At 34.1% G+C, this 26,272-nt stretch overlaps 2 protein-coding genes across 2 annotated transcripts; one reads left to right on the top strand and one right to left on the bottom strand.

The window, feature by feature from the left end:
* Positions 1–2,195: 2,195 nt before the first annotated feature.
* On the top strand, positions 2,196–7,729 carry LOC116172302 (alpha-tocopherol transfer protein-like). The gene is made up of 5 exons (XM_031489502.1): positions 2,196–2,443; positions 2,497–2,718; positions 6,927–7,083; positions 7,127–7,431; positions 7,484–7,729. The coding sequence occupies exons 2-5, from the start codon at positions 2,497–2,499 to the stop codon at positions 7,664–7,666; spliced, it is 867 nt and encodes a 288-aa protein (XP_031345362.1). The 5' UTR covers positions 2,196–2,443; the 3' UTR covers positions 7,667–7,729.
* Positions 7,730–17,139: 9,410 nt separating this feature from the next.
* On the bottom strand, positions 17,140–18,579 carry LOC116172312. Its single transcript, XM_031489513.1, has 3 exons — positions 18,418–18,579; positions 18,178–18,366; positions 17,140–17,506 (listed from the first exon to the last, which is right to left on the bottom strand). The coding sequence occupies exons 1-3, from the start codon at positions 18,563–18,565 to the stop codon at positions 17,451–17,453; spliced, it is 393 nt and encodes a 130-aa protein (XP_031345373.1). The 5' UTR covers positions 18,566–18,579; the 3' UTR covers positions 17,140–17,450.
* Between the last annotated feature and the right edge of the window lie 7,693 nt (positions 18,580–26,272).

Here is a 26,272-nt window from a genome sequence, read left to right as displayed (position 1 = left end):
TATTAGCTATACCTATACACGTATTGTAATTGAATAAGTACACGCGTACTTAATTTTTAACCAAAAATGATATAACCAAAAGATAAGATATAAGAAATTATATCATTCATCAAGTGCAATTTCGAGTCGCTCATGGCTCCCGTATTCATGATGAACTTTATTTTATCCGTAATTACAAGTAGCATTTGACTGATCCAGTTCAAAGCAGGATTGAGATAATAGAAATCGTTTTCATATGGCAGATATGTGGGAACACGAACATTGCAGCAAAAATGATAACTTTTGCGTGACTATCAACAAATGGACCGATTAACACTTTATTTCAAAATTTATTACTACAATAATAGTTTTAAAGTGTATATTAATTATGGTCGTTTAAACAAATTATCTAAACTCATAAATGACGCGACTGACAATTATTTATAATTTACCACCATATTTACAGTGTCTGACTTTTTGAAAGACAAACTAGGCAATTTAAAAAAAAAGTTATACTTCTCCTATTGAACATACGATTTCAGGTATTCGCGAATTTGCTTCTGAAGTAATTTTTAGTGTGTTAGGATGTGAATTCTGTTATTTTAGTTATAATAGCTTTTTAACCTCTCAACGTTCAGATGTTTTTGTCCATAAGAAAGACTTATTCTTTGTATAATGTTAGGTTTTTGGACAGGGTTCTGGAAAGCTTCTCCAAAGTAACAGTTTATTTTAGTAAGTATTAATTATACCGTCACTGTAGTTAATTGTTTGAGATTCGCTGGTATACTTAACATTTTTGCGTTTACTGGCGTCTCCTGTCTCTTGTCCATGGATCTTTCCGCCCTTTGAATTCTTTGCTTCTTTTCCCGGTATCATTCTCTTTCTAGTTATGAGCACGTTTTAGTTCGGCACGTTAAGCAAATTGTAGGGTTCTACTACTACTAAGCTATTTCGTTTAAAAAAATGCATAAGAATTTTACACAATTTATTCTTGTCTTTGATCACAACTTTCCCATAAAACTCTAATGGCCACAGTTTTAGAACTAGTCGGGTGCTAGAATTCTAATTTTTCCCAAGAAAATTTGTATTTTCAAGCCCTAGGATAACAACCTTTCATATCTTCTAGTTAGAGAAATCTTGAGAGATCTGAGATGGTTTAAAATATTCTTTTGGCACTTAAGAGTATAACAAAACATTCTTCATTTTTGTATGGTAAGGTTTAACCACAGAACTCGATTACGGAAAGGTTCAAAACTATTAAGGGGCTGTCCAGAACTCTAGCCAAAGCTCTAACATTACTCAAGAAAACTTTTTTTCTGAAATCCCAAAGTAAAAACCGTCTATAGCTTTAATTAGACGGTATACCAGCTCTAGTCAGATTTCCAATCCTTCAAGCATGTTTGTTTGTGTTTCTGCATAAGAAAATAGAGTTGAGGACACTTTTTTGTGGAGTTATGGCCACCGCTCCAGATTATTCTACAGCTACATAATGTATTCTACTCTAGAAATTTATGGGCGGAGGCCAAAAATCTACTGCCAAATATTATAAATTCACCAACATTTCGTAAATCGGGGACCACCGGATAGCCGTATAAAGAAACATCGAACAGATATTTATATAGGAGACAATCTTTTGTCGAATATCGGTTATTGTTTTTCAATCCGATTCCAAACTCCAAAAAAATTCTGAATCACTCTAACATATAACGATTATAATTTCCTTTTGTGACGCACCATTACATTGAATTGTTAACTAGAAGCAAAAAGGTTATCGCATTTGTTGCTATTTATAGAACTACATATAGGGTGAGTGTGTCAGAAACATGATACGACTAAAGTATCCTTCCTACCTATATATCACATTTTGCATTCAAAATGGGTAACCGCGTAGAAATTGCCTAACAAGCTAATAGTAAATATCATATCATGGTGTAGGTCTTATACGATAAACTATTCTTGTTTTTATTAATTATTGATAATGAATATTTTATCATACAATGTGCAGTAGCGTGCACACTTTCTTTAAGTTTGAAAAATTGCAACACGAACACATATTCAATGTTAAAATGATTAGATTATTCAATGTTTAGTAATTTTAGTTGTATATCGATTACATGCATATTTGTATTCCCATTCCAGTACAATTACTATCGCAAAAATGATTATTTAATGCGTTATTTACCTGATTGATGCTTATTCATTTACCGATAGCCTTCTATTGTTTTTCTATAACAATACCCCAGTAAACACCGCCGAGATGACGTATTGATACGCCACTGTGCTTGACAAAATTGTGTGAATGTCTCGAAATTACAAAATAATGTTTAAATATGAACTTTGAAATGAACAAAGTATTACAAAGAGATAAATATTATAATATCGGACCCAATACTTGGTGTGGATCAGTAAAAAGTTATCAGTATCTTTTTGTTCGCTTCGAAAGCTGTCATACCTACAGTGCGAGGTTTGTGATCCTTTTTTTAAGTCAGGTGTTGCGATTACCTTTCCGACTTTTAGATGGAATCTCCTTTTGATGTCGAACAGGGCCCTTTAAGTGAAGAGAACAAGGCATTCGCGGCCATAGAGCTAAGGGAAACTCCTGAAGTTGTAAAAGAAGCTATTGCGGAATTAAGGGAGTTGCTAAAAAATGATCCGACGATTTACTTCCCAGACGACGAAGAGTTTTTGACGATTTTTTTGAGGCCATGTAAATTCTACGCGAAGAGCGCCCTCGCGCTGGTATGTACACGTTATTATAATTTTTAGGATTTATGTCATAATCTTGCGATTTCATTCGAAGCGTTTTCATTTATTTTATTTTTTCATCGAGGATATCATTTCCAAATATTGATTAGAATCTATTTTGTCACATTTCGCATAGAAAAAGTCTGTTTAGATATCTTCAAAACATAATTTTTTAAAGAAACTTTTTATGGTACCCCAAATTATAAAAAGTGGTCAGTGGCGTACTTCTGCATGGTCAAGGTGGGAATATCTTTTTTAATGGCAACTACTAGTTTTCGTTATATATTCTTAAAGAGTACACTTTTGGGGATATAGTAAAATAAAAATGTTATTACATAAACAAATTTGAGAGAAACGATAATAATTGTGTTAATTAATTTTATCATTTCACAAGTTTGCGTTGAAAAAAAAAGTGACTCTAGTGTTAGTTACGTCAAAGTACTTTATTGTATCAAATATCACTAAAAATTTATAAGTAAATGTATACAGGGTGTTTTTTTGGGAGCTTTAGTTAAAAGGTTCTGGGAAAGTAAAATAAGTAGGTTTTTGAAAATTTGTACTTAGGAGTTACTCTGAAGGCCGAATCTATGTAAAATATTTTCAAAATGGCCGCACTTCCGGAAACACCGGAAGTAGATAGTAACTTCGTTATTTTAAATGGCAACCCCTATTTTTTATTGCATTTTTGGATTCTACGTGAAATTTCACTTCTTTTGATACCCATATGTCAATATCTACCATTTATGGTTTTTAAGTTATTTTGACTTTAAGAAAAAAAATGGCGGATGCAGATAGTACCTTGATAATTGATTACTTGAAAACGGTTGTAGTCATGGCAACCTATTTTTATCAGTGCATAGAGAATGAATAGGGCTTTCTTTTAGTGCACTTAAAAAAAAGTTAAGTTGCATACGACCGCCCCTATGGATATCCAAATTTATGAAACTTCAAAGACTAAAAACTCAGTTTTTTTAAATGGAATGACCATGTTCTTACTATTCCATGAGATAGAGAATCGAAATGGGCATATTTTGACAATACATGTTCCTATAGCTATCTTTAACAGTTTCTGACTTATTCCCATTTTATTGAATTGACACTATTTTTTTCGGATTTTCTTTTTAGTAGTCGGCCATGATTCTATAACAATTGAATTTTAAACAAATCTAGTGACACTAATCCATCACCCACTGTTATAGGTTAACATAAGTTTTTCAAAGATCGAAAAATGACTCGCAGTGGTTTCACCTATTTTGGAATTTAATTGTTATTTATGGTGAAATGGGCAGAATCGCGGCGCGTGCTTTCCGTACATTCATTCTAAAACTGGAACGAAATTGTATGAGTTTTGGAAATTTTGTACCCCTAATGCACTACAAACGGTTGAAGCACAAGTGATACAAAGCTCTACAAGAGAATATTTAAGAAAATGAATTGAATTGCAAATGCAAGATTAACAAATTTTTCAAAAATTTTCCGTCCTATATCCTTAATAAATGAGTTATTTATTAATGAATTATTTAGACTAGAACTAGAATCAATGGTATTAAAGACTCCATTCCTTGATTTGTTTAAAATTCGATTGTTATAAAATCATGGCCATCTACTAAAAAGAAAATGCGAAAAAAAATGACATCAATTCCGAGATCAATCCAATGAAATGGGAATAAATCAGAAACTGTTAAAGATAGCTATAGGAACATGTAATATCAAAATATGCCAATTTCGATTCTCTATCTCATGCAATATTAAGAACATGGTCATTCCATTTAAAAAAACTGAGTTTATGGACTTTGAAGTTTCTTCAATTTGGATCTCCATAGGTGCGGTTGTACGCAACTTAACTTTTTTTTAAGTACACTAAAAGAAAGCCCTATTCATTCTCTATGCACTGATAAAAATGGGTTGCCATGACTATAACCGTTTTCAAGTAATCAATTATCAAGGTACCATCTGCATCCGCCATTTTTTTTCTTAAAGTCAAAATAACTTAAAAATCATAAATGGCAGATATCGACATATGGGTATCAAAAGAACTGAAATTTCACGTAGAATCCAAAAATGCAATAAAAAATAGGGGTTGCCATTTAAAATAACGGAATTACTATCTACTTCCGGTGTTTCCGGAAGTGCGGACATTTTGAAAATATTTTACATCGATTCGGCCTTCAGAGTAACTCCTAAGTACAAATTTTCAAAAACCTACGTATTTTACTTTCCCAGAAACGTTTAACTAAAGCTCCCAAAAAAACACCCTGTATGTTTAAACATTATTTATAGTGGCGTGTGTCAATAAAACTAAGGGGGTACCTTTTTTTAATGGAATGCACTAGTGATGTACTATCAAAGCATGAACATGTGTTTAATATATAATTTTAAAAAAACATGATCAAATTAGCAACATTTTAAAATTAATGATTTCCACTTTTTTTGAAATTTGAGTTTTTTTCTTAAATTTGGTTATGCTTTTACGCTGCTATATCTAAAAAAGTGGACTCATATTAATATGTAATGAAAAGTAGTAGTTGCCATTAAAAAAAGGTATGGCCCCCTTGACCATGCAGAAGTACGCCATTGGCCACACGTATATTGGTTTAGAGAACCTGTAGAATTCACAGAATGTAAATTTAACGGTTTTGGAAAAGCAGAAAGTCATCAGAATCCATACATAATTTTTAAACTCTACAACACTACAAGATCTAGAGTCACAGAATCCCACAAAATCTACAGGTACTACGGATTCTACAAAATGTACAGGACCAACTGAATCCACGGATTTACGAAATTTAGCGATCTTAGTGGTCTTACTGGATGTATCAGAATCCGCACATCCCACAGAATACATGGAGTATTTATGATTTACTGATTCTGTAAGGCCCAGAGAATCTACAGAAAATACATATATGAAGCCTAGGAATAATAATATTCAAGATATAATTGATATGTAATGTATACTGGGTGTAACAATTAAGCATGCAAAAAAAAAATGTTTGGAAGAGAGGATTTTCTAGGTTTTTGGGTATGATCTTTCTGATTTTTCCAAAATCCTCATTTCTAGATGGTGCACTCCAGACCGAATTTGCGACAATCTCGACAAAATTTGGTATGTTTGAACACGAAAATACCGAACCCAAACCTATTTTCTGATCGTTTGAACAGAAATGCAACTTGGCGCAACAAAAAAATCGCACCATTTAAAATTATTGCCATTTTTCAATTTCATAAAGTCCAAAATTTGAGTCTCTTTAATTTTTTTCTTAGGAGTCCCATCCAATAAAAAAATGGGACCACGGTTTTTAAACATGGCCTTTGCGATTTTGTAGAAATATTTAAGAAATTCCCACGCCAAAATAATACACCCCTAATCGATGGGGGACCTACAGTTTGTGTGCCCTTTTACTTCCCAATTCTATTTACATAATTACACGTGAATACCTTGGTTTGGGAAGTTGGATACGTTGATTTCATTCAACTTTCCTTGTTAATCATTTCATCACTTCCGAAAGACCAAATGGGTAAGTCGCGGACCCAGAATCTTTGTGAAATGGAATGGAATCGATGGGTTAAAGTGGTCTATACAGGATCCACCTAATTCCTCACTATTTTACCTATAGTATCTCACACACGCCCAACAGACGAACGTTCTGGCTGACCATGGGCACTATATTGTCTTTTACTGTATGGGAACGAGCAGTGTCTTGCTGGACGAGTGGATTTCACACCCCCCAAAATAGCGAAAAATATGCGATTCTACTACCGCATCAACAGATAATCAAATAATTATGTCTAGAAGTTACGGTTTTTAGTAATGACGCGCCCATTTGATTTCATTAATATACCGTACGTTCATTAAAGCTGGTAGAACACATGTGCGAAAACGAGTGCTTCGTTACAAACCTTCTTCTGCCTCTTCACTTTCTGTCTGCTCTTCGGAAATTTTCTCCTCTTCAGCCCCTTCAGAATCCTCAAAAGCACTTCCCCGTGACCCGCGGAGCTGCAGACACGTAGATGCCCACTGATTGGCTGTTTTCTAAGTCATAAATGTAATCAATGCAGTTTTGTTTAAGCATAGACATAAACATAAAGCAGGTTTTCTTCTAAGAGACCAATTTTTCCGGAAATTTTGAAACACTACCTACTCGTACTTAGGAGTAGACCGTATATAATATTGCAAGAATAATATCTGAATTAATTTTTTGTAGATGAAAAGGATTGCGGACTTCAAAGAGCAGTACAAGCATCAGTTGACCGATCTAATGCCAAGCGATGAGCGAGAAGCGTTCACAAAGTACTCGGTTTGTAACATTTTGAAGGACCGGGATCACAAAGGGCGCCGCGTTCTGGTTGTCAACGTTGGAGGTAAGTACCCATTATTTTGATGGCTGGGTACATCTTTTTCCAGGATCGTGGGATCCCTCGAAAGTAACCGCAGATCAGCTATTCAGAATATTCTATTTAATTCACGAGGCGGCTTTACTGGAACCAGAAACTCAAGTTAGAGGCGCGGTGGTAATGATGGATTTCGATGGTCTCGGTCATAGACAAGCGTTGGCGTTCAATCCAGCTTTTAGCATGAAACTATTGGGATTTATTCAAGATGCTATGCCTTTACGTCTCAAAGAAGTACATATTGTTAAGCAACCGTTCATCTTCAATATCATATGGACCATTTTTAAACCATTTATCAAGGAAAAGCTAAAATCACGAGTAAGTTGGATGAGCATGATTAGTGCCGTGTTGTCATGTGAATCGATTCTAGCTCTTCTTCCATGGATCCAAAATGTCTTCGCTACATAAGCATATGGCTCCATCGCACCTACCCAAAAACTATGGCGGCGAACTCCCTGAAATCAATTATACTGGTGCAGATTGGTATCCGGTTATTGAGAAACACATCGATCACGTAAAAAAGATGAATAGCTGCGGGTTAGTTAGGAAATAAAGACAACCTATTTTGTATCCGAACGTATATTAAATTTTGGGATTGTGTTTAAATTACTAAAAACCTCTATTCTGCAACCCTTCCACGAAAAAGCTTTCAAAATGCGTATCTTTAAATGTGAAACCTTACTGCTACAGACCTCTATTCTATTCTATTCATAAGGGGAGCCCAGGGGAGACAGGCACATCGAAGGCTCATTGTGTCTACTCACTTTAAGTTTTGTAATATTTCGCGAACGATTTTATTATGGGTAACCTATTCTTTGCCATCGTCAAATTGTGAAGAATATTTGTAATTTTCTAGTAAAATAGATGGAATTCAACAAATTCATGATTCATATGTTATGCTAGGTGATTTTAATATACCTCATTTAAATGCGAATTTCAAAATTGCTGGGGTTTAAAAATGTTGAGGATTAAAACTTCTTATAGGCTTTTTTCTTAAATATTAGGATTTATCAGTCAACGGTTATAGCATTGACTGATAAATCCAGCCACCGTTTTCTTGCCAAAAATATCTTCAAATACCGTTCGATTAATTATCCTCCTTGAATATAAAATGTCATATATAGAAAGTTATTACGCATGTAAATCTCTCCTTTCATGACGATATATACCTACATACATTTTTTATTGTTGATGTAGTTTTATCTATTGTAATGTTTGCAAAAGGAAAACGTTAAACGAATGAACAACTACCGAGTTTTCTACCATTGAATAATGAAAGGAGCGAAGTGCTACGAAAACAACAAAAAACACAACCATACCAGCAGATTTTGTATACGTTGGTTTATAATTAAAGGCTTGTCATTATTTAATCGTTTCGGCTGTTGTAGGTAAGGCAAATATTTGATACTTTCGATAACAGTCGATTTGATATCTTCTTTAAAGTAAAGGTGGATAAGATATCGTGTAAAATTACTATTATTAACTGTAAATGAAGGATAAAGTAAATCATTAAAAGTTTTAGCCTGAATTAGCGTAAATTCACTCATAAAACTTTTTTTATCAACATATTCGCAGAACTAAAAAAACATCCTCTACTTTTGTCCTCGTATGTCCCATTCACCGCGACTCCATCCTGCCACGTGTTCAATTTGCTCAAGATTTTGGGATGCTGCAATGCTTTGATTGAATTTCTTTTGGAGCTGTCTAGACTCTAGCCGTTACACGCTGTATTGATGTAGTTATATATAAAAGCGTAACGATTAGCAATATAACTTCCTGAACTAGTTACACATCTACATAACAAGATTTTATTATATAACTGTTGTATACCTATATGTGATGAACCATTATACGGTAATATCGAAATAATAAAAATGAAGTTTTTATTTCCCCATACTTTAACAATAACATAATTTATATTCAAAGTTGTTATTAAATAATATTGTCGTACACTTCATTCATGTGTTTCCGATTAAGCTGGCGTTTAAATGCCACTGCTAACCGTAAAATTGCATAAAAACTTATAAGTGATCGTTCAAGCAGTTTGTTTATATTATTCATTTAAGAAAAGTCAAGAGTAATGATTAATTAACAGAAGAAATTGTCATACTCGTTCACCTAATTTATATAGACTTAGCTCAGAAAACTTATTTTATTCAGATTTTGCACAATATTTTCACAGAAACGATTCCGAAATAATGCTGATGGTTGATTGTAGTAGAGTAACTCCTTCTATAGCGAGGGATGCAATTATATCTACCTATAAGTAATAGCTCAACTAAAGACATATGTAATCTACTCTATTGTCAAAGGTAATATTAATCACTTGGTCCTACCATTGACCAAATTAATTAATCTTACAATATTATCAGGGCACTTTCCAGACCAACTGAAGGTGGCAAGTTTTTAAATCAGGCAATACGAATGACTATACAAACTATCGGCCCATATGGATACTGCTTGTTTTTTCTAAAATATTTGAAAGAATTTTATATAATCAAATTGCCGAGTACTTTGAAACTAATAATCTGTTGCATATTGAACAATAAGGTTTCAGAAAGCAAAAAAGCACCACAGATACACTATCAAAGTTTATAAATAATACCGTTACTTGCTTTGAAGAGGGAAAATACTTATTAGCAATTTTCATGGACCAATCTAAGGCGTTCGATAGTGTCTCACCTCATATAATACGTAAACTTAAAGTAATAATATATAATTTTGACGTAAATAGCCTAAATTTGATAGAATCGTATCTCTCTGATAGATTTCAACATGTGATTACATAACAAAGTGAGATCTGATAAATTACGCATTAAAAGAGGAGTATCACAGGGGTCAATATTAGGGACACTATATATTTTAATGATCTTCCTTATATAAAACCGTATGCGGACTGTATCCTCTACGCAGATGACTCAACGCTCTTGGTAAACCGAGAAACTCTTGAGGATGTCTTGCCCATACGAGATGTACTACTCACTCTTACAACCACATGATGCACTGCAAACGATTTAAAACGTACAAAAATAGTGGGACTCTTGTCCACATTAAAGAGGCACACCTATAATAACCCCGAATCTATTAAGTTTCTCGGATTACATATCGATGTTACGTTAACATTGAAAATGCATACTACAAACACTTGTAAAAAAATAAGCAGCAACACCTATGTCTTGGCAAATAATGCCTCAAAACATAAACTTGTAACTTCATATTATGCCTTAGTTCACGCGATAACCTATTATGGAATTTTAGTTTGGGGCGACTCCGCCGCATCCATCGACGTCTTTGCTCTACAGAGGCGAGTTATTAGCATACTGGATTCAGTACCTTCCTAGAGTAAATAATATATTTACTCTATGGTACCTTACAGGGCTGACTGCAGAAACTCTTTCGGCGCATTGCATATTCTAACTCTGCCATCAATTTATATTCTAGATTCTAGAATCCTATACGCTAAATCCAACCAATCGGATTTCCAAACGCACTCGAGCTATCATAATCACAATACGAGGCATAAAGACAACATTCGAGCGTACGATGGATTTAGTAACCTTTAATTGTTAGTAATTTATATTTGTTTTGTTAGTTGATATAATACGTTGTTTGTAATCTCTACTTATTCATTTTATGACAAATGTAAGCGCTCTTGCATGAAAAATAAATAATATTATTATACTACATCCACATATTAACTAAACTACATCATCAAGATGGCCAAAGATCTTCAGGTTGTGGTGAAATAATTTTGCCTAAACGTAGAACCCTTCTCTTCGAAAGAAAAGCATTGTAGTATCATTGTGGAAGAATGAAGTTCATTTCCTATTATCTACCGAAATTAAATTTAAGCTAGGAATTAATTTGTTTCAATACAGGAATTTCTAGTAGTTTATCATTGTGCATCCTGCCATCTTTTATTCGCCATGGAAACCTAGATGTCTACAATAACAGTATTTTAACGTATAAAGTGCAATATTGTTAATAATATTTAATATAAATATATCAAGTGTACACCAAAATGTAGGAAATTTTTCGCTCTCTTCAAAAACTCCAAAATATACCTATATAGAGTAGCGCGTATAAAAAAAGTAGTTTAGGGCCGTATAAGAAAACTCTCGGTATAAAACCTGTGTATCGCGATGGATTCCACATAAAAAAGTGCTCTAAGAAAGATTGTGCCAAAATCAATCAACTTTAAGAATAAGATAAGTATCTTATTCTTAAATTCTTAAATGGGGCATTAGAGAAGTCGACTACATTCATGAAACGCCCCTAGCGGCTAAACGATTACAGATAGCTGAATTCTGTTTGCTCCAATGATTTTCTCTATAAAATTGAGTTCCAGATACCTAGGTCCATTTTTTCTATCTCTTAAAATAAAAGGTGTTTCTGTAAAATCTGGATCACCCTGTACATTAAGTAGTAGAAAATGAAAGAGTTTCAAATATATGTATTCTCACCTAGAGTTAGAAGAGAGGAGTATTTCTTTACGCCCCCTTAAAAACAGTACTATGGACGCCCTTATCTTGAGTGGTTTTAAACTTGGCCAAAGTAAAATGGGTTATTATCCTAGCTTTGCGTGATTTGATTCTGGGGTTAAAGTAAAATGAATGACTAAAATTAAAACCCAAACATTTTAAAAGTTCTGTATCAATAGAATTTTTATACGCGAGAAAGAACATGAAACCCGTTGCGTACCAATAACTAAACTATATTAGTTTATTAATATTGCTGGCAAAAATTAAACGAGATCGGAATATACTCAAAGTTTTGCGAATTGAACTTATTCCATTGTTTGTGCATTTTTTAGAACGGTAATGAATCACTGAATAATTTCCACTAAATTTACTTCCTTTATGCGATAAAATTAAACTGGAAATTTGTGCCAGTTGTGGAAAGTATTCTCAATTGAATTTTTTACGACTTTGACTACAAGAATCTTTTAATAGGACTGCTTAATACTCATGGAGCCACTAGTAGAGAATAACACTTTGTTCTTCAAGGGCCCATTTGATTGAGGTCCGTGTGTAACGCTTAGAATTGAAGAACCCGTCTACCATAGAATGCTCTCTTTCCATTCTTTGGGCAGATATATTGTGCCAAGAGTTCTCAGAACAAAGAGGTCTTTGCTAACATTCGAAAGTGAGATACCTATTTCTGAGATGGTCTTTGACAGGGACTTGGCATTTGTTAGAAAGCACATAATACTTATTGATATATTGCACTTTTTAAAGACGTAAGGTGACCCAAGAGGTCTTCCCCGAAGTCGACCAGTTTTCGGTCTTGACACAATACTCTGCACAAAAGTTGGTAGATATTCAGGTGTCGAATAGATCCTTCATCGATGATTTCAGTAACAGTGTCTCCTTGTGTTTCTACATCCCGATTCACGCGCATATTATTGACATAAAGACTTTAATGCTATCGAATCTGGTTTATCAGTTCCAAAAATATAGGTTCATGTCCAAAAATGTATCTTAGTACGACCCCCCTTCACCCAACAATGCATATTATTTTATTATTAAATCTTAAGAGTTGATTCAGCCCAGCAGCACACGGCCGCCCTCGTGGATCTGGTTTGCGTTCTGCCATTAAGTTTTATTTCTCGAAACCATGTTATTAATATGTTCTCCAAGAAAGGGGAGATGCATGAGATAGCATCCACAGTTCTTCGGCCATGCTTAAAAAGGAAAAAAAAGCAATAACCAATGCTCATAATAATTTGCCTTCATAAGAGTCGGAAATAGGTATGTGTAGGTGGATATTCTTCCCTGTGCGGAGCAGTTGAAATAGGAAAATGTTTAAAACTCTCTTTCCGTGGCCTTAAATGCGAAACCTTTGTAAAAATGGTAGATATGGCTAAAAAGTTGTAGCTGAGCACATTGGTTCTATTTTGCTTTACGGCTTGATGAAACCAATGGTGGCAACTGTAAATTGGGCGCTACTCTTCTTATTGAAGATTACTTGTCGTGATGGCTGTATACAATAAAGTTGAAAAACTTATTAACGTCTTCATACGGATCGCAAAAACGACATTCATTGCCAGACCTTAAACTAGTGGCAAAATTACATAGTAACGGCTGTCTTTTAAATGGCAAAGCTCTTACCTGTAGCATATCCACAAATAACAGTTACCTTACTTTGTAAAATGAGCAATGTCATTTTAGTTATTTGGTTTCGCGAAATAGTCTTGTTGAATATTATTCGGCACCAATTATTGTTGGCTAAATGTTCTTCTGGTTTAGTTCAAATTTAACGCTTTCTGACAACTTCACTCATGGCAATCATTTAACAAATGTCATTTGCCAAAGTTGCCAAGCAACACACTTATATGTCAGTTTTAACTTCAAAATTTTCTCTCTTGTAATTTAACATTCATATATAATACCATAAGTAGTCGAAGTATTGTCGAATATTTTTGAGGTGCTGTCACGAATGCTAGTTACGCTGATTAAAAAGCGTAACTAGCATGAGTGGAGCAGCAGCTCAAAAATAATCTACAAATACTTCGACTACGAATGGTATTCGGAGGACTATTCAATGAATCAAAAGAAAAATTAAGCATAATTACCCACCCGAATGTATTACTATGACAACAATAAACGTCAAAATAAATTATGGAAGTTGCTTTTCATTTTGCTATTGATTCTATTCGAACTTTTGTGCTCCAAGCTAATTCGTTATGAGTGATTAAATTAAAAGATGTGGTGATAAGTCGGTTGTCGAAATTGATTAACAAACTAAGAAGAATGTTCCGGTTAATACGACAAAATTTCGCGTCATTTCACTGGTGGAAGTTTGACAAATGTCATTGAAAAATCGCATTGAATTGTCGCTGAAATACCACACGTGAAATTATCGCTGAAATACCACACGTGCAATTATCACTATAATTCGTTCCCATTGGCGCAGCAATTTGAAATCGAGACATTTCACTGGTTGAAATGTGACAAATGTTAGATGAATTGAATAGTCGACAAAACATTTTCCGAATTACATATCTGTAATTCCAAAAGAGTAATAAAAAGTGTAAGAACTATGAGCGTTTCAGCAACAGAAAATGGCCGTACCTTGCTTGAAAAGCTATGAACTGCGAACACCAATTTGGACGTGATATTTCACTTTTCGAATTTTTGTACATTTCTCTGAAAGATCGACGTGATGAATGTCAGTATTTCGCCGACCATTTTACGTCTCCTTGGAAAATAAAGTGGTAACCATAGACAAACTTTGTTAGTTGCATAGGAAATTTGTGAAACTACGTAGTCGTCTGGGCGTTACTAACGGATCAAACAAGATTGTTTTGTTAACTTCAAAATTTTAGTTTGACCTTTCAGAGAATTTTATTCCGAAATTATGGCATGTAGAAGACGTAGACGTAGAAAGAAGGGCACAAACGTAATCTGCAAAAGACGAAAAAACTCCCGCTTTTCAAAAAATCCTTTTTTAAATTTCTTACAAGAGCTGCGTAAGAAATACCCCACGTGGCTTTCATGCAAGCTGACGCTCGAAGGAGCTCGCCGGTGGTGCAACATGAGTGAATGTCGCAGAAGAAAGTACCAGTGCAGAGCAGCACAGGCCGGCAGGGCTGCTAAGCCCTTTCGAACTAAGTGTAAACCTGGGCGAAGGAAGCTCAGATGATTGATTAACATATAACGAGGAAGATAGACAACCGCAATGTGAAATCGTGAGCGTACGCTTCCTCCTCGTTTCTCCCCTCTCGTCAAAAGTAACGAACCTGTACGCTAGCGACGTTTACAGCTCTCATGCAAACACAACTGAAAAAGCAGATATCGCGTATAAGATTTCAACATCGACGGGCGGCCCGTATTCAGTTAAAATTGCCGTATAGTGGAGCGAGATCGGACAAAAAAATGTACCAAAAATTTTTTTGAGGTATAACTACATGAGCCGTACTACGTTTTGTAGGTGTTATAATTCCTCATCGGAAATGGCCATTCACGTCATTTTGCTGTGGTCATGACATTTTTTATTTACAAAAAACAAGAAAAAATAGAGTTTCAAAAATTCGCGTTTTTTTAGCTTCACATCGCCATATCTCAGTGACCACATAAGTTATCGAGGTTATTCTTTCAGTTTCTGAAAGATAATTAATGAGCGCTTCTAATGATGTATAATTTATAGTAAATAAAAACTATTAACATAGCCAAAACAATAAACAAAGTCGTGGAATTGCTTTATGCGTGGCATAAATTTTATTAAGCGAGAAACTTTTTTATTATTGAAAGAATGTGTATACTTATATTGTGTGAAATGTGGCCAATAGTCACAAATAGTTTTTTGTGAAAAAATTACTTAGATATGTATTACCGTTTTCTTGTAAATAATTTTGTACGTGACCGCTCTGCCCGCACGCCGCGCGCTATTGTAACGTGTGCAGAACACCGCGCTTACCTCGCGTGCCGTTGTACAATCTTGTACGCAAGTACTGTTAAATAAAATAGAAAACAAAAACAACCAAATTTACATATTATATAAATTATAATATATACCCCTTCGTGATCAAAACATTGACTTTAAAAAATTTAAAAAACGATATAAATTAATGCTTTCGCCTATCGGCTATTCCGATCTGCTTAAATGAGTAAAATAAATAATTTGTATCATTTTTTTGTAGATGTATGTTTTGCTGATAGACTTAAATGTGAAATGTTTTTAATATAAAATAGACAAATTAATTCAATTAAAACTACTCAAAAAGCCTTGAATGAAATTTGCAACAAATAAAATTTTACAAAAAATGTTTCATGTACAATTTCATCGAATTGAACCAATCGCTAAAACATTACAAAAGTAAATTAATTTTGTAAAATTTTTACTTTACGGTGAGGTTTACAACCCTCCGCCGGCGCCGTACTACGACGTTTTGTCGATCCTGTTTCCCATGAAATTGACCTATACAATTTAATTTTGATTAAATTGTCCACAATAAACAGCTGATGATCTTCACATTGCTTATTAAACCATGTATCATATTTTTGTTTTATTTTAAGCACTAGAGAGTTTTTGATAATTTTCTTAACATCGTATTTGAGTTTATGCTTTTCAAATAAAGTGTTGAAGCTGTGTAGCATAAATGTCACAATTTCTGCAAAGTACTTATTTGGTTTGGTTAAATAGTTTATAATATGCGTGGATCCATAATTTTTGTTCAATAATAATAATTGAGATTTATCGTCAAGGCATTCACTTTCATCTAAAAATGCATTTTTGCATTTTTTACAATCGAATTTCTTTGATAGCTTAAAATATAGGTAACCAGCTACATACACATTTGTACAATCTTCTAATGTTACGCCGGTTTTTCTCGTACTTTCCAAATGAGTTACCTCTACCGCTCTTTGTTCGTCGTCGTCTTGATCGCAATCGTATTCACTTCTAAATCATTGTCATTACAACTAGTGTATACCTCCCTTTGATAATCTTTGCTAGTAGAATTATTTGGATGGTCGTGGTTGTCATACAATTCCAAGATGTCGTCTGCATCTACTTCACAATTTGCTCCGTCCACTGGGGCTTGTAGACGAATATGCATGTTGTGTTGTAAAGCTATACGAAACTGCTTTACAGTTGGTTGAGCATGGTAGCCATTTCTATTTCTTATCACTGAAAAAAAGTTTTCTAATGGATCTTGATTGATTCGTGACGTCAGCATGTATTTGTAGTCGTCTTTTACAAGGGAGTCCCACAAACCCAGAATTGCTCTAATGGTCCACTGAAACCCTTCTATACAGTAAATGTTGTTTCTCCCCCGCCCGTTTTCAAAAATTTCAATTTTTTGGAAGTACTGCAATGCTTCGGCTAACCTTGTTGTTGTGAAGGTGTTGTAAGTTGATAATCCGCAATTATACGGATTTGCTGCTTTAACAACCCGACTATTCAAGCAGTCAAATGTGTCGTTGATGTATTTTAAAAATGAAGCCGTATTCTTTGCAGTTCTTGATCGAACCTCTCCAGTTTCGGCACATGTTGCAATTGCAGCTACTACCGAGTGGCTAAACACCTGCACGGCATACTTCACTTTCATTTTTTGAAAGGTTGTTGGATTTACGTGCGTATCTGTAATTTTTAGCATTGCTCTCGTTACATTGCTTTTATGATCGATTTTATAAGTATCGACAAAATCGTGCCAAGATACTTCATTACCGTCTACGACAATTTTTAATTTTGTATTCATAAAATTGTTCCTCAAGCTTTTAATTAAATGGGGTGTATCAAAACATGTATATATCTCCATTCCATTTATAAAAATTTTAACGTTATCTTTTGAAGCTCCCAGGGATGCCAGCGCTTTTCGGTTGTTGCTTCCTTGGTCACAAACGACCATCCTTGGAACCAATCCAATATCTTGCAATTTTTGCAAAACTTTCTGCAACAAAGTACTTATTACTTCTCCCTTAACTGGACCTGACGATACGTAATAAGAAAAAGGCATCTTCCAATTACAAAATAACCCCCTCACAAAAAATAACAACGCTTGATTAGCTAATACTTCTCTTCTTCCCAAATCACCATAATCTTGAAAACCTTCAATAAAATCGTGATAGTGGTTGTAATTTAATCCTTTTTTTAAAGCAATTTCATCATATAAAACCACGCATTGTTTTTCCGTGTTCGTCATTTGCTTTACTTTGGCGTTTAGTTTCTCAATTAGATTGTTATTTTCTCCAGTCTTTAAATTGTTAACTTTTAACCAAGTTCTTATCGTGGATACACTTGGCAATACAAAACCCAAATCGAGCATAAATTTATAGTTACTGGGCGATTTGTAGTAAAACGATAAAGCTAAACGTTTTTCTGATGGGGTCCAACTGGTCCTTTTACGGTGATATAATTGCATTTGTACAAACGTCTGTACTTCGGTAGATTTGTTTTTTAATTGAGATTGGGAGTTACTAATAGAAAATGAGAGCCTCTTTCGAAGTCGGGTATTTGTTAGTTTCGTATTTTTCAAAGCACTACTTAATTTTCGAATTTTTTGTTTTAAACCAAGTAAATTTTGCTCTTGATTTTGATTTACGTGTTGGACAATGGGCATACCTATGATGTCATCGAGAATAGTCGAACTAGAAAGGTGAACAGAATCATTATGACGAGTTTCTAGTAAATCTTGTCCCGTAAAATGTAAATTGTTTGAACTAGCGGCAGCGTACGTTTTATCACTGATAGATTTTTTAACTACAAGGTTTGAAACGTCTTCGATTAACCCATCAATTTCGAGCTCGTTACCTATGGTTTGTTATAGATTACTGTTTGAGAGAAAAGAAAAATATTCCTTACCATTTAAAACAATATCTCCTGTCTTAACGTCATATTTAAGGGGCACAGCAAAGATATGTAAATGTTTTTTACCCCCACCACTTCGAATGCAGGATGCCAGAAAATGATTTTCACACAATATTTTGTTTTTAAGAGCGTCATCATCCATGTCAAGCAATAACACATTACCACAATTTATAATCCATTGAGTTGACATCGAGAAGCATCTTTCACAGGAAATTTAAAAAAACTTAACTGTGGAGAATTTTTCCTTGAATTTTTACAGTTCACATATACACAACAGTGACTTGCACTTGTGACACTAAATCTTTCACTTGCCATTATTGTTTACGCTAAAGATTTAAACATAACGCAATTATTTAAACAAAGGTAAACTAAAAGTTCAACTTGGTATACTTCTATAAACACCAAATCCACGCATAGGCCGTCAGCCCAGCGTATAAATATAGACCATGATTGCGTACTGTATGCCGTATTGGTTTTTCATTTAATAATGGTAAATTAAAATGGTTTTTAAAAAAGATATCGCACCGATCAGATGTTATTTAGCTTTTGCTATACAATACAAATTTGTATTAAGTTTGGAACTTATTTAATATCGTATTTATAACTAAAATATTTATTTACGTTATAAGACCAAAAGTAAGATTTTCCGCTCGAAGTGTATAATGATGTGTAAAAAATGAACAAAAAATTATTTAAAAACTGTAAAAATGTTTATTTATATACAATGGAATATTTATTAATTATATTTATTTTTTTAACGGCTTCGGAATATTACAACTTTCATTCTGATTTATAAGATTAGTTTTTTTCTATAACCGTACGCTTTTTTGAAAAACATGCAATTTGACAATTATTCAATGTCAAATCAAATACTCAAGAGGTTATGTCATGTTTCAGTTTTTGAAATTAATACTTACATGATAAGCGTATAGAAAAAAATAGTGTATTATACACGGTGGAAAATTAGATTTTAGCGCTCTCGCGATTGCTTCCCTCCGCTTCGCGTCGGGAATCAAACATCGCGCTCGCGCTCAAATCTACTACTTTTCCCCCTTGTATAATAAATAGCTATTAAAACCCATACATGAATATTGCTACGTACAGTACGCGATTAAAAAAGAGTTCTTATTTTCAATATTACTTTTTGACATTACTACCCACGAGAACCTTATGCATTTTTGTAAATAGTCTTTACAAGATGTAAATTTAGTTTTAAGTCATTTTCAAACCGTGCGCGATTATGTAATATATTACATAATTTATTTACATATATTTTTAAAGTTATAATATACAATGTGATTAAAAAATGCGTGACCGGAAAAAATCGATTATTAGGGTACATATTGCCAATATCTACTACTACTTTTGACATTCTTAAACGCGGTTTAAATATTTTATAAAATATACTGATATATGTATTTATTATAATATATGACATACGTGGTAGTAGATATTAGAAACATGTATCTTAAAAATCGATTTTTTTTGGTCAGGCATTTTTGATCACATTTTACTTAGTCCTAGCCGATTGGTATTCGAGTATTTTATGTAATAAATTATCAAAATATACGGTACAATATCATTGCAAATTTAATATTTTCTTTTATTTTAGTGATCGCACTACAGGTATACCGCCGGATTTGCTTTTTGCGAACTTCCTTTTTATAAACTCGGCATACGGATATCGTTATAAACAACTTAATAAACTTACACTTTTACTTTACATTTCAATTTATCATAATCGCATGCATAGGTAGTAATCAAATATCCAAAGAGTATACCGTACGCGATCTTGGTCTAAATTTATACGATGGGCTAACAAAAGATGTAATACCTACACACTTTTTTCACTATCCGCACATATACAAATTTATCCGCTAATAGTTTTATAGTTGATACTGCAATAATGATTATTATTTTACTAGTTTTTACAAACACGATTTAGGCACATTAAACGCATGTATGGGCTCCGGGTACAGGGTACGGCGGGTACTACAAAACCTTTAGAGTTTAGACATTACATTTCAATTACAATACGATTTCGTGTTTATTCTCGTACCTCGCTTAACACGTAAGATAAATCAGGGGACAGCTGATTTTGCAAAATTCTGCATAATGAAACAATAAATGTGTGCGGTGAAGAGTCGGCATCTTTGATGCACGGCGTCTTGCACGACGTTGTTTATCTTACACATGAAATTAAATGCTGACGTTTGAATTTGCGCAATTATTTCACTGCGGCACAGATATGTGATACCTATGTCTTTTATCTATGACTGCAGACTATCTTATAATTAAATACTTAAACTTGAGCTGATCGGTTATTATGTATGCTTATAAATTTCTACTACGGACCTGGATTTTAAAAGTGCTATTAGGTACGTAGAAATCTGCGAGGAAGTATGAGATAATTGCGTTTTAGTTCATGTACCATGCTGCAGATGGACGATGCAAACTATCCTAACGAGTAGAACATCATTGAATAAAAACACTATAAAGGAAGCCTAACCCCGTGGAAATAAAGCGCGACAGAGTTTGAATTGAGATTATAATGGAACACTGTCAATAGAGTCGATCTTGAACTGAGAAGAATGAGAATTTGCTTTCTCTATTTACCGCAAAGAGAGTTACGGCGTCACAACCAATGGCGGGTGGCAAGGGGATTTGTGAGATTTGTCGCGCTCTTCCATAAGCGTTAGGCTTCTTATAGTGTTTTATTCAATGGGAACATTGCAATCGGCCGCAAATTGTTGCCGCGTGGTTGTCTATCTTCCTCGTTATATGTTAATCAATGCTCAGATGTAAGCTGCAGAAAAGACGGCGCACATGCAAACGTAAAGTAAAGAGGCGTACTTGTAAAAGGAAAAGAAGGAGGCGCAGACGAAGTTGTTCGAGAAGGAAGAAGAGAGTGTGCAGAAGGAAAAGTAGTTGCCCCTCGAGTTGCCCTAAGGCTCAGACATCGGTCGTATCGCAAATAGCTGAAGCTAATAGCGACTCTATAATAATGATGGATTATCATCACGTCTAAAAATTTTACTTATGTGCTAATTATACCTGTATAGATGTTTTTTTTATATTATACAAAACCTTTACAGTTTTTATTTGGTATTTGAACACAGCAAAAATTGTAACATTGAACAACTTGACTCTAACATCAACAAGGATTGAAACATTTTGGTAGCGATAAACGACGGAATAATGAACAAAGGGGGAAGCATCGAGGATCCGGTAAGCGGACCTGGCAGAGACTCCTTAGGGCACTGCAACATGGGTCACTAAACCAGCTTCCAGGGGATTTGTTTTCTATGAACAGGTTTTGGAGTCCATGACAAAGGTAATACTTGCTGTTCCAGCGGGAAAGTTCTTTAGCACGTTACTTTGATGTTTCTTCTCCCTCTCCGGAGTTGTAAAAGTGTTTAGATCTACGCTGTTGACAGCGGTAAACCTTGAGCATTTGTAGAGGAGCGGCGGTTGATCTACTCTATGATGCAGCGGTAGTATATAAAAGTTGGAGCAGATTAGATTTTTACGCTGATGCACATCCTTTTGTACACCTCGGTACCTCGTTTCAAAGTGCTGTAGAAGTGTTGAGCTCTTTGTAGGCTGTTTACCTCCTTGGGAATGTGCAGACTTCAGCGCCGGTGTACCTATATTAAAAACTACTTTTGATGAGCGGTTGGTTACGTAGAGTCGGCGGTGGTTATGTGTCCATTTCGTAACCGATGTTAACGGAGGGCTGGTCGTTTCCCTGAATCTTCTTGTATGGTACTTGACATGTGCGTGTGCGGGTCTTGTTGCCGAATTTGAAATGATACCAGCACGTCACGTCATTCCGGCTGCGTGATCTGCTCCTTTCGCATTCAGGTTTTCGGTCTCTGCTCCTGCTGTCTCGTGTATATTTTCAAGGCGACTACGTCTTCTGCTCCCTTACTAACGTGGGGGTGGTAAATAGCAGTAACCATAATGCGCAAATACTAAAAATAACGTCGTAACGTCATAAGAGTCGGTAATTTGTAAAGGTATTCTTACTTGTGTAAAACTTTCCTCTCGTCAGAAAAGTGACGTTTATCGCCAGACCTTGAACTACTGGCAAAATGGTATACTAGCGGCAGTCTTTTAATAGCAAAGCTCTTACCTGTAGCCACAAATCACAGTTACCTTATTTTGTTAAACTAGATAGGTCCTTACGGACCTATCGGCGCCGTTTAATTAACGTACGCCTTTTTTTGTTGTTTACCGTATAGAATTTTTTTTAAATGTTTTTAAAAAATTTTTTATACTTTTTTTAAATTATTTTATTATTTTTTTGTTTCTTTATGTGGTTTATCGTTTGTCAATTTTTTTTAATTTTTTAATTTTTTTTTTATTTTTTTTGTTATTTTTTTGCTTTGGTTGTTACAATTTTCTAAAACGGGAAAAGAAATTTGATTCGGTTCAAAAAAGCATCGATATGTGAATGGTCAATCTCATTACATATGTTGGTAAAAATGCTTCGCATTTTAAGACTGCGCTAGAGTAAGTATATTTTGCACAGATATCGCCGAAAAGAGGGGTATTATACGTTTGTGTATTAATTTTTGAAGATGTAATCTATGTTCGGCGCAATACGATTTTTGCACAATATTAGATGAACCTACCTACCGCGCGCTTTTCATTTTACCGCACTACTGCAAGAAATAGTCTAAAATGATATATCTTTTTCGTTTGTCAGATGTCAACACGCACTATGAGGGTTGAACAAAGACAATTTCTCAGTTTCAGTTTTGATGCGGTAAGAAAATGATATTGAGCAGACTGAATTAACATTTCTTTTAAATTTGTTTTTTGGATACATCACATATGTATATATACAAAGTTGTTTTTTTTAAATTTCTATTCCAGATCAGCTCATAATTGCACATACAGATTTTCTAATTTTGGGAACAATTTTTGGGTATGATGAGACATACTCGCCTCGCTCCGATTTGTTACGGTCCATAGCTCGGCTTCGCCTCGCACTGTTCGCTGTTCAACAAAGACAATTTCTCAGTTTCAGTTTTGGTACAGTAAGAAAATTATATTGAGCAGACTAAATTGACAATTTTTTCAAAGTTGTGGAATATTTTGTATTTTGGAAACGAATCGAAATTTTCAAAAACTTCCATAAGTTTCCATAAGTGATGTTTCCAAAAAACAAAATATTCGTCAGAATTTTGAAAAAATTGGCAATTTACTCTGCTCAATATAATTTTCATACTGTACCAAAACTGAAACTGAGAAATTGTCTTTATTGAACAGTGAACAGTGCGAGGCGAAGCCGAGCTATGGACCGTAACAAATCGGAGCGAGGCGAGTATGTCTCATCATACCCAAAAAGTGTTCGCAAAATTAGAAAAACTTATCTTGTCGAATCCCGGTCCGCACATAAGATTTTTTAATTTTGGCAACACTTTTTGGTTTTGATGAGACATATGTACGCTGGGCTCCGGCGGCTCTCGCCTCGCTCTGATTTGTAACGGTGCATAGCTCGGCTGCGTCTCGCACTGTTCGCTGTTCAACAAAGACAATTTCTCAGTTTCCGTTTTGGTGTGGTAAGAAAATGCTATTAAGCAGACTGAATTGATATTTTTATGAATTTGTGAGGAATATTGTTTATGAAAACATCACCTATACAAAGTGACTTTTTTGAAAATTTCTATTCAACTTGTTGCATCCAGATCTGCACATAATTCACATAAGATTTTAAATACTGTTATCACTTTTTGGTTTTGATGAAACATACGCTCGGCTCCGGCGGCTTCGCCGCCTCGCCTCACTTTAATTTGTCGCGGTCCATAGCTCGGCTTCGCCTCGCACTGATCACTGTTCCACAAAGACAATTTCTTAGTTTCAGTTTTGGTAATGTAAGAACATAATATTGAGCAGACTGAATTGACAATTTTTTTGAATTTGGGAAGAATATTTTTGTTTTTTTGAAACATCACCTATATTAAATGCCTTTTTTTGAAAATTTCTATTCAGCTTGTTCAATCCAAATTTGCACATAAGATTTTTTAAATTTTATTATCATTTTTTGGGTTTGATGACAAATACGCTTGGCTCCGGCCGCCTCGCCTCGCTCTGATTTGTAACGGTCCATAGCTCGGCTTCGCCTCGCACTGTTCACTGTTCTACAAAGACAATTATTCAGTTTCAGTGTTGGTGTGGTAAGAAAATGATATTGATCAGACTGATTGGACATTTTTTTTTGAATTTATGAGGAATATTTTTGTTTTTTGGAAACATCGCTATGCAAAGTTTTTTGAAAATTTCGATTCAACTTGTTGACTCCAGTTCCTAACATAAATGCATATAAAACACAAATGGTAATACTTATTGGTTTTGAGGAGATATCCGTTCGGCTCCGGAATTGGTGTGAAAAAAAGTGTAATGTGTTATTGGGCGTTGGTAAATGTCGTTTGCCACTGTGGACGTAGAGAGACGAGTCTAAGGGAGGGCCAGAGTTATGCCGAACTCGCCTTCGGCTCGCTCGGCATTGGTGTACAGGACGCGTGTGTTAAGAATCGAAAGGCTTTGGTTATTTTATTTGGTTGGGGAAACGGTTAAAAAGAATTTTTTTTGAATTTGTATTTCGAAAAAAGTTAAAAAAATAGCTTAAATCTACAAATAACCTAATGTCCACCGCTGCTTGGTGTCACGAATTCGATTTAGCTTCATTTATAATTTTTGTTTGAATTTGTCTTTTAAAAGTTAAACAAAATTTTAAAAATCTACAAATAACCTAATATCCACCGCTGCTTGGTCTCATATTCGATTTAGCTTCATTTATAATTTTTGTTTGAATTTGTCTTTTAAAAGTTAAACAAAATTTTAAAAATCTACAAATAACCTAATATCCACCGCTGCTTGGTGTCATATTCGATTTAGCTTCATTTATAATTTTTGTTTAAATTTGTCTTTTAAAAAGTTAAAAAAAATTTTCTTAATTCTACAAATAACCTAATATCCACCGCTGCTTGGTGTCATGTTCGATTTAGCTTCATTTATAATTTTTGTTTAAATTTGTCTTTTAAAAAGTTAAAAAAAATTTGCTTAATTCTACAAATAACCTAATATCCACCGCTGCTTGGTGTCATATTCGATTTAGCTTCATTTATAATTTTTGTTTGAATTTGTCTTTTAAAAGTTAAACAAAATTTTAAAAATCTACAAATAACCTAATATCCACCGCTGCTTGGTGTCATATTCGATTTAGCTTCATTTATAATTTTTGTTTGAATTTGTCTTTTAAAAGTTAAACAAAATTTTAAAAATCTACAAATAACCTAATATCCACCGCTGCTTGGTGTCATATTCGATTTAGCTTCATTTATAATTTTTGTTTAAATTTGTCTTTTAAAAAGTTAAAAAAAATTTTCTTAATTCTACAAATAACCTAATATCCACCGCTGCTTGGTGTCATATTCGATTTAGCTTCATTTATAATTTTTGTTTGAATTTGTCTTTTAAAAGTTAAACAAAATTTTAAAAATCTACAAATAACCTAATATCCACCGCTGCTTGGTGTCATATTCGATTTAGCTTCATTTATAATTTTTGTTTGAATTTGTCTTTTAAAAGTTAAACAAAATTTTAAAAATCTACAAATAACCTAATATCCACCGCTGCTTGGTGTCATATTCGATTTAGCTTCATTTATAATTTTTGTTTAAATTTGTCTTTTTAAAAGTTAAAAAAAAATTTCTTAATTCTACAAATAACCTAATATCCACCGCTGCTTGGTGTCACATTCGATTTAGCTTCATTTATAATTTTTGTTTGAATTTGTCTTTCAAAAAAGTTTAAAAAAATTTTTAAAAATCTACAAATA

Source organism: Photinus pyralis, unplaced genomic scaffold (assembly GCF_008802855.1).
Source record: "Photinus pyralis isolate 1611_PpyrPB1 unplaced genomic scaffold, Ppyr1.3 Ppyr1.4_LG5, whole genome shotgun sequence".
Classification (NCBI taxonomy): domain Eukaryota; kingdom Metazoa; phylum Arthropoda; class Insecta; order Coleoptera; family Lampyridae; genus Photinus; species Photinus pyralis.
This window is presented reverse-complemented; position numbering and strand designations above follow the sequence as displayed.

Coding starts and splice junctions, on each gene's coding strand:
- LOC116172312 (XM_031489513.1), bottom strand. CDS start 18,565: ATGGATGATGACGCTCTTAAAAACAAAATATTGTGTGAAAATCATTTT. Junction 18,367..18,417: donor AGGAGATATTGTTTTAAATG/GTAAGGAATATT, acceptor AACAAACCATAG/GTAACGAGCTCGAAATTGAT. Junction 17,507..18,177: donor TATTCTCGATGACATCATAG/GTATGCCCATTG, acceptor ACTTTGTTGCAG/AAAGTTTTGCAAAAATTGCA.
- LOC116172302 (XM_031489502.1), top strand. CDS start 2,497: ATGGAATCTCCTTTTGATGTCGAACAGGGCCCTTTAAGTGAAGAGAAC. Junction 7,084..7,126: donor TCTGGTTGTCAACGTTGGAG/GTAAGTACCCAT, acceptor ATCTTTTTCCAG/GATCGTGGGATCCCTCGAAA. Junction 7,432..7,483: donor AGGAAAAGCTAAAATCACGA/GTAAGTTGGATG, acceptor AATCGATTCTAG/CTCTTCTTCCATGGATCCAA.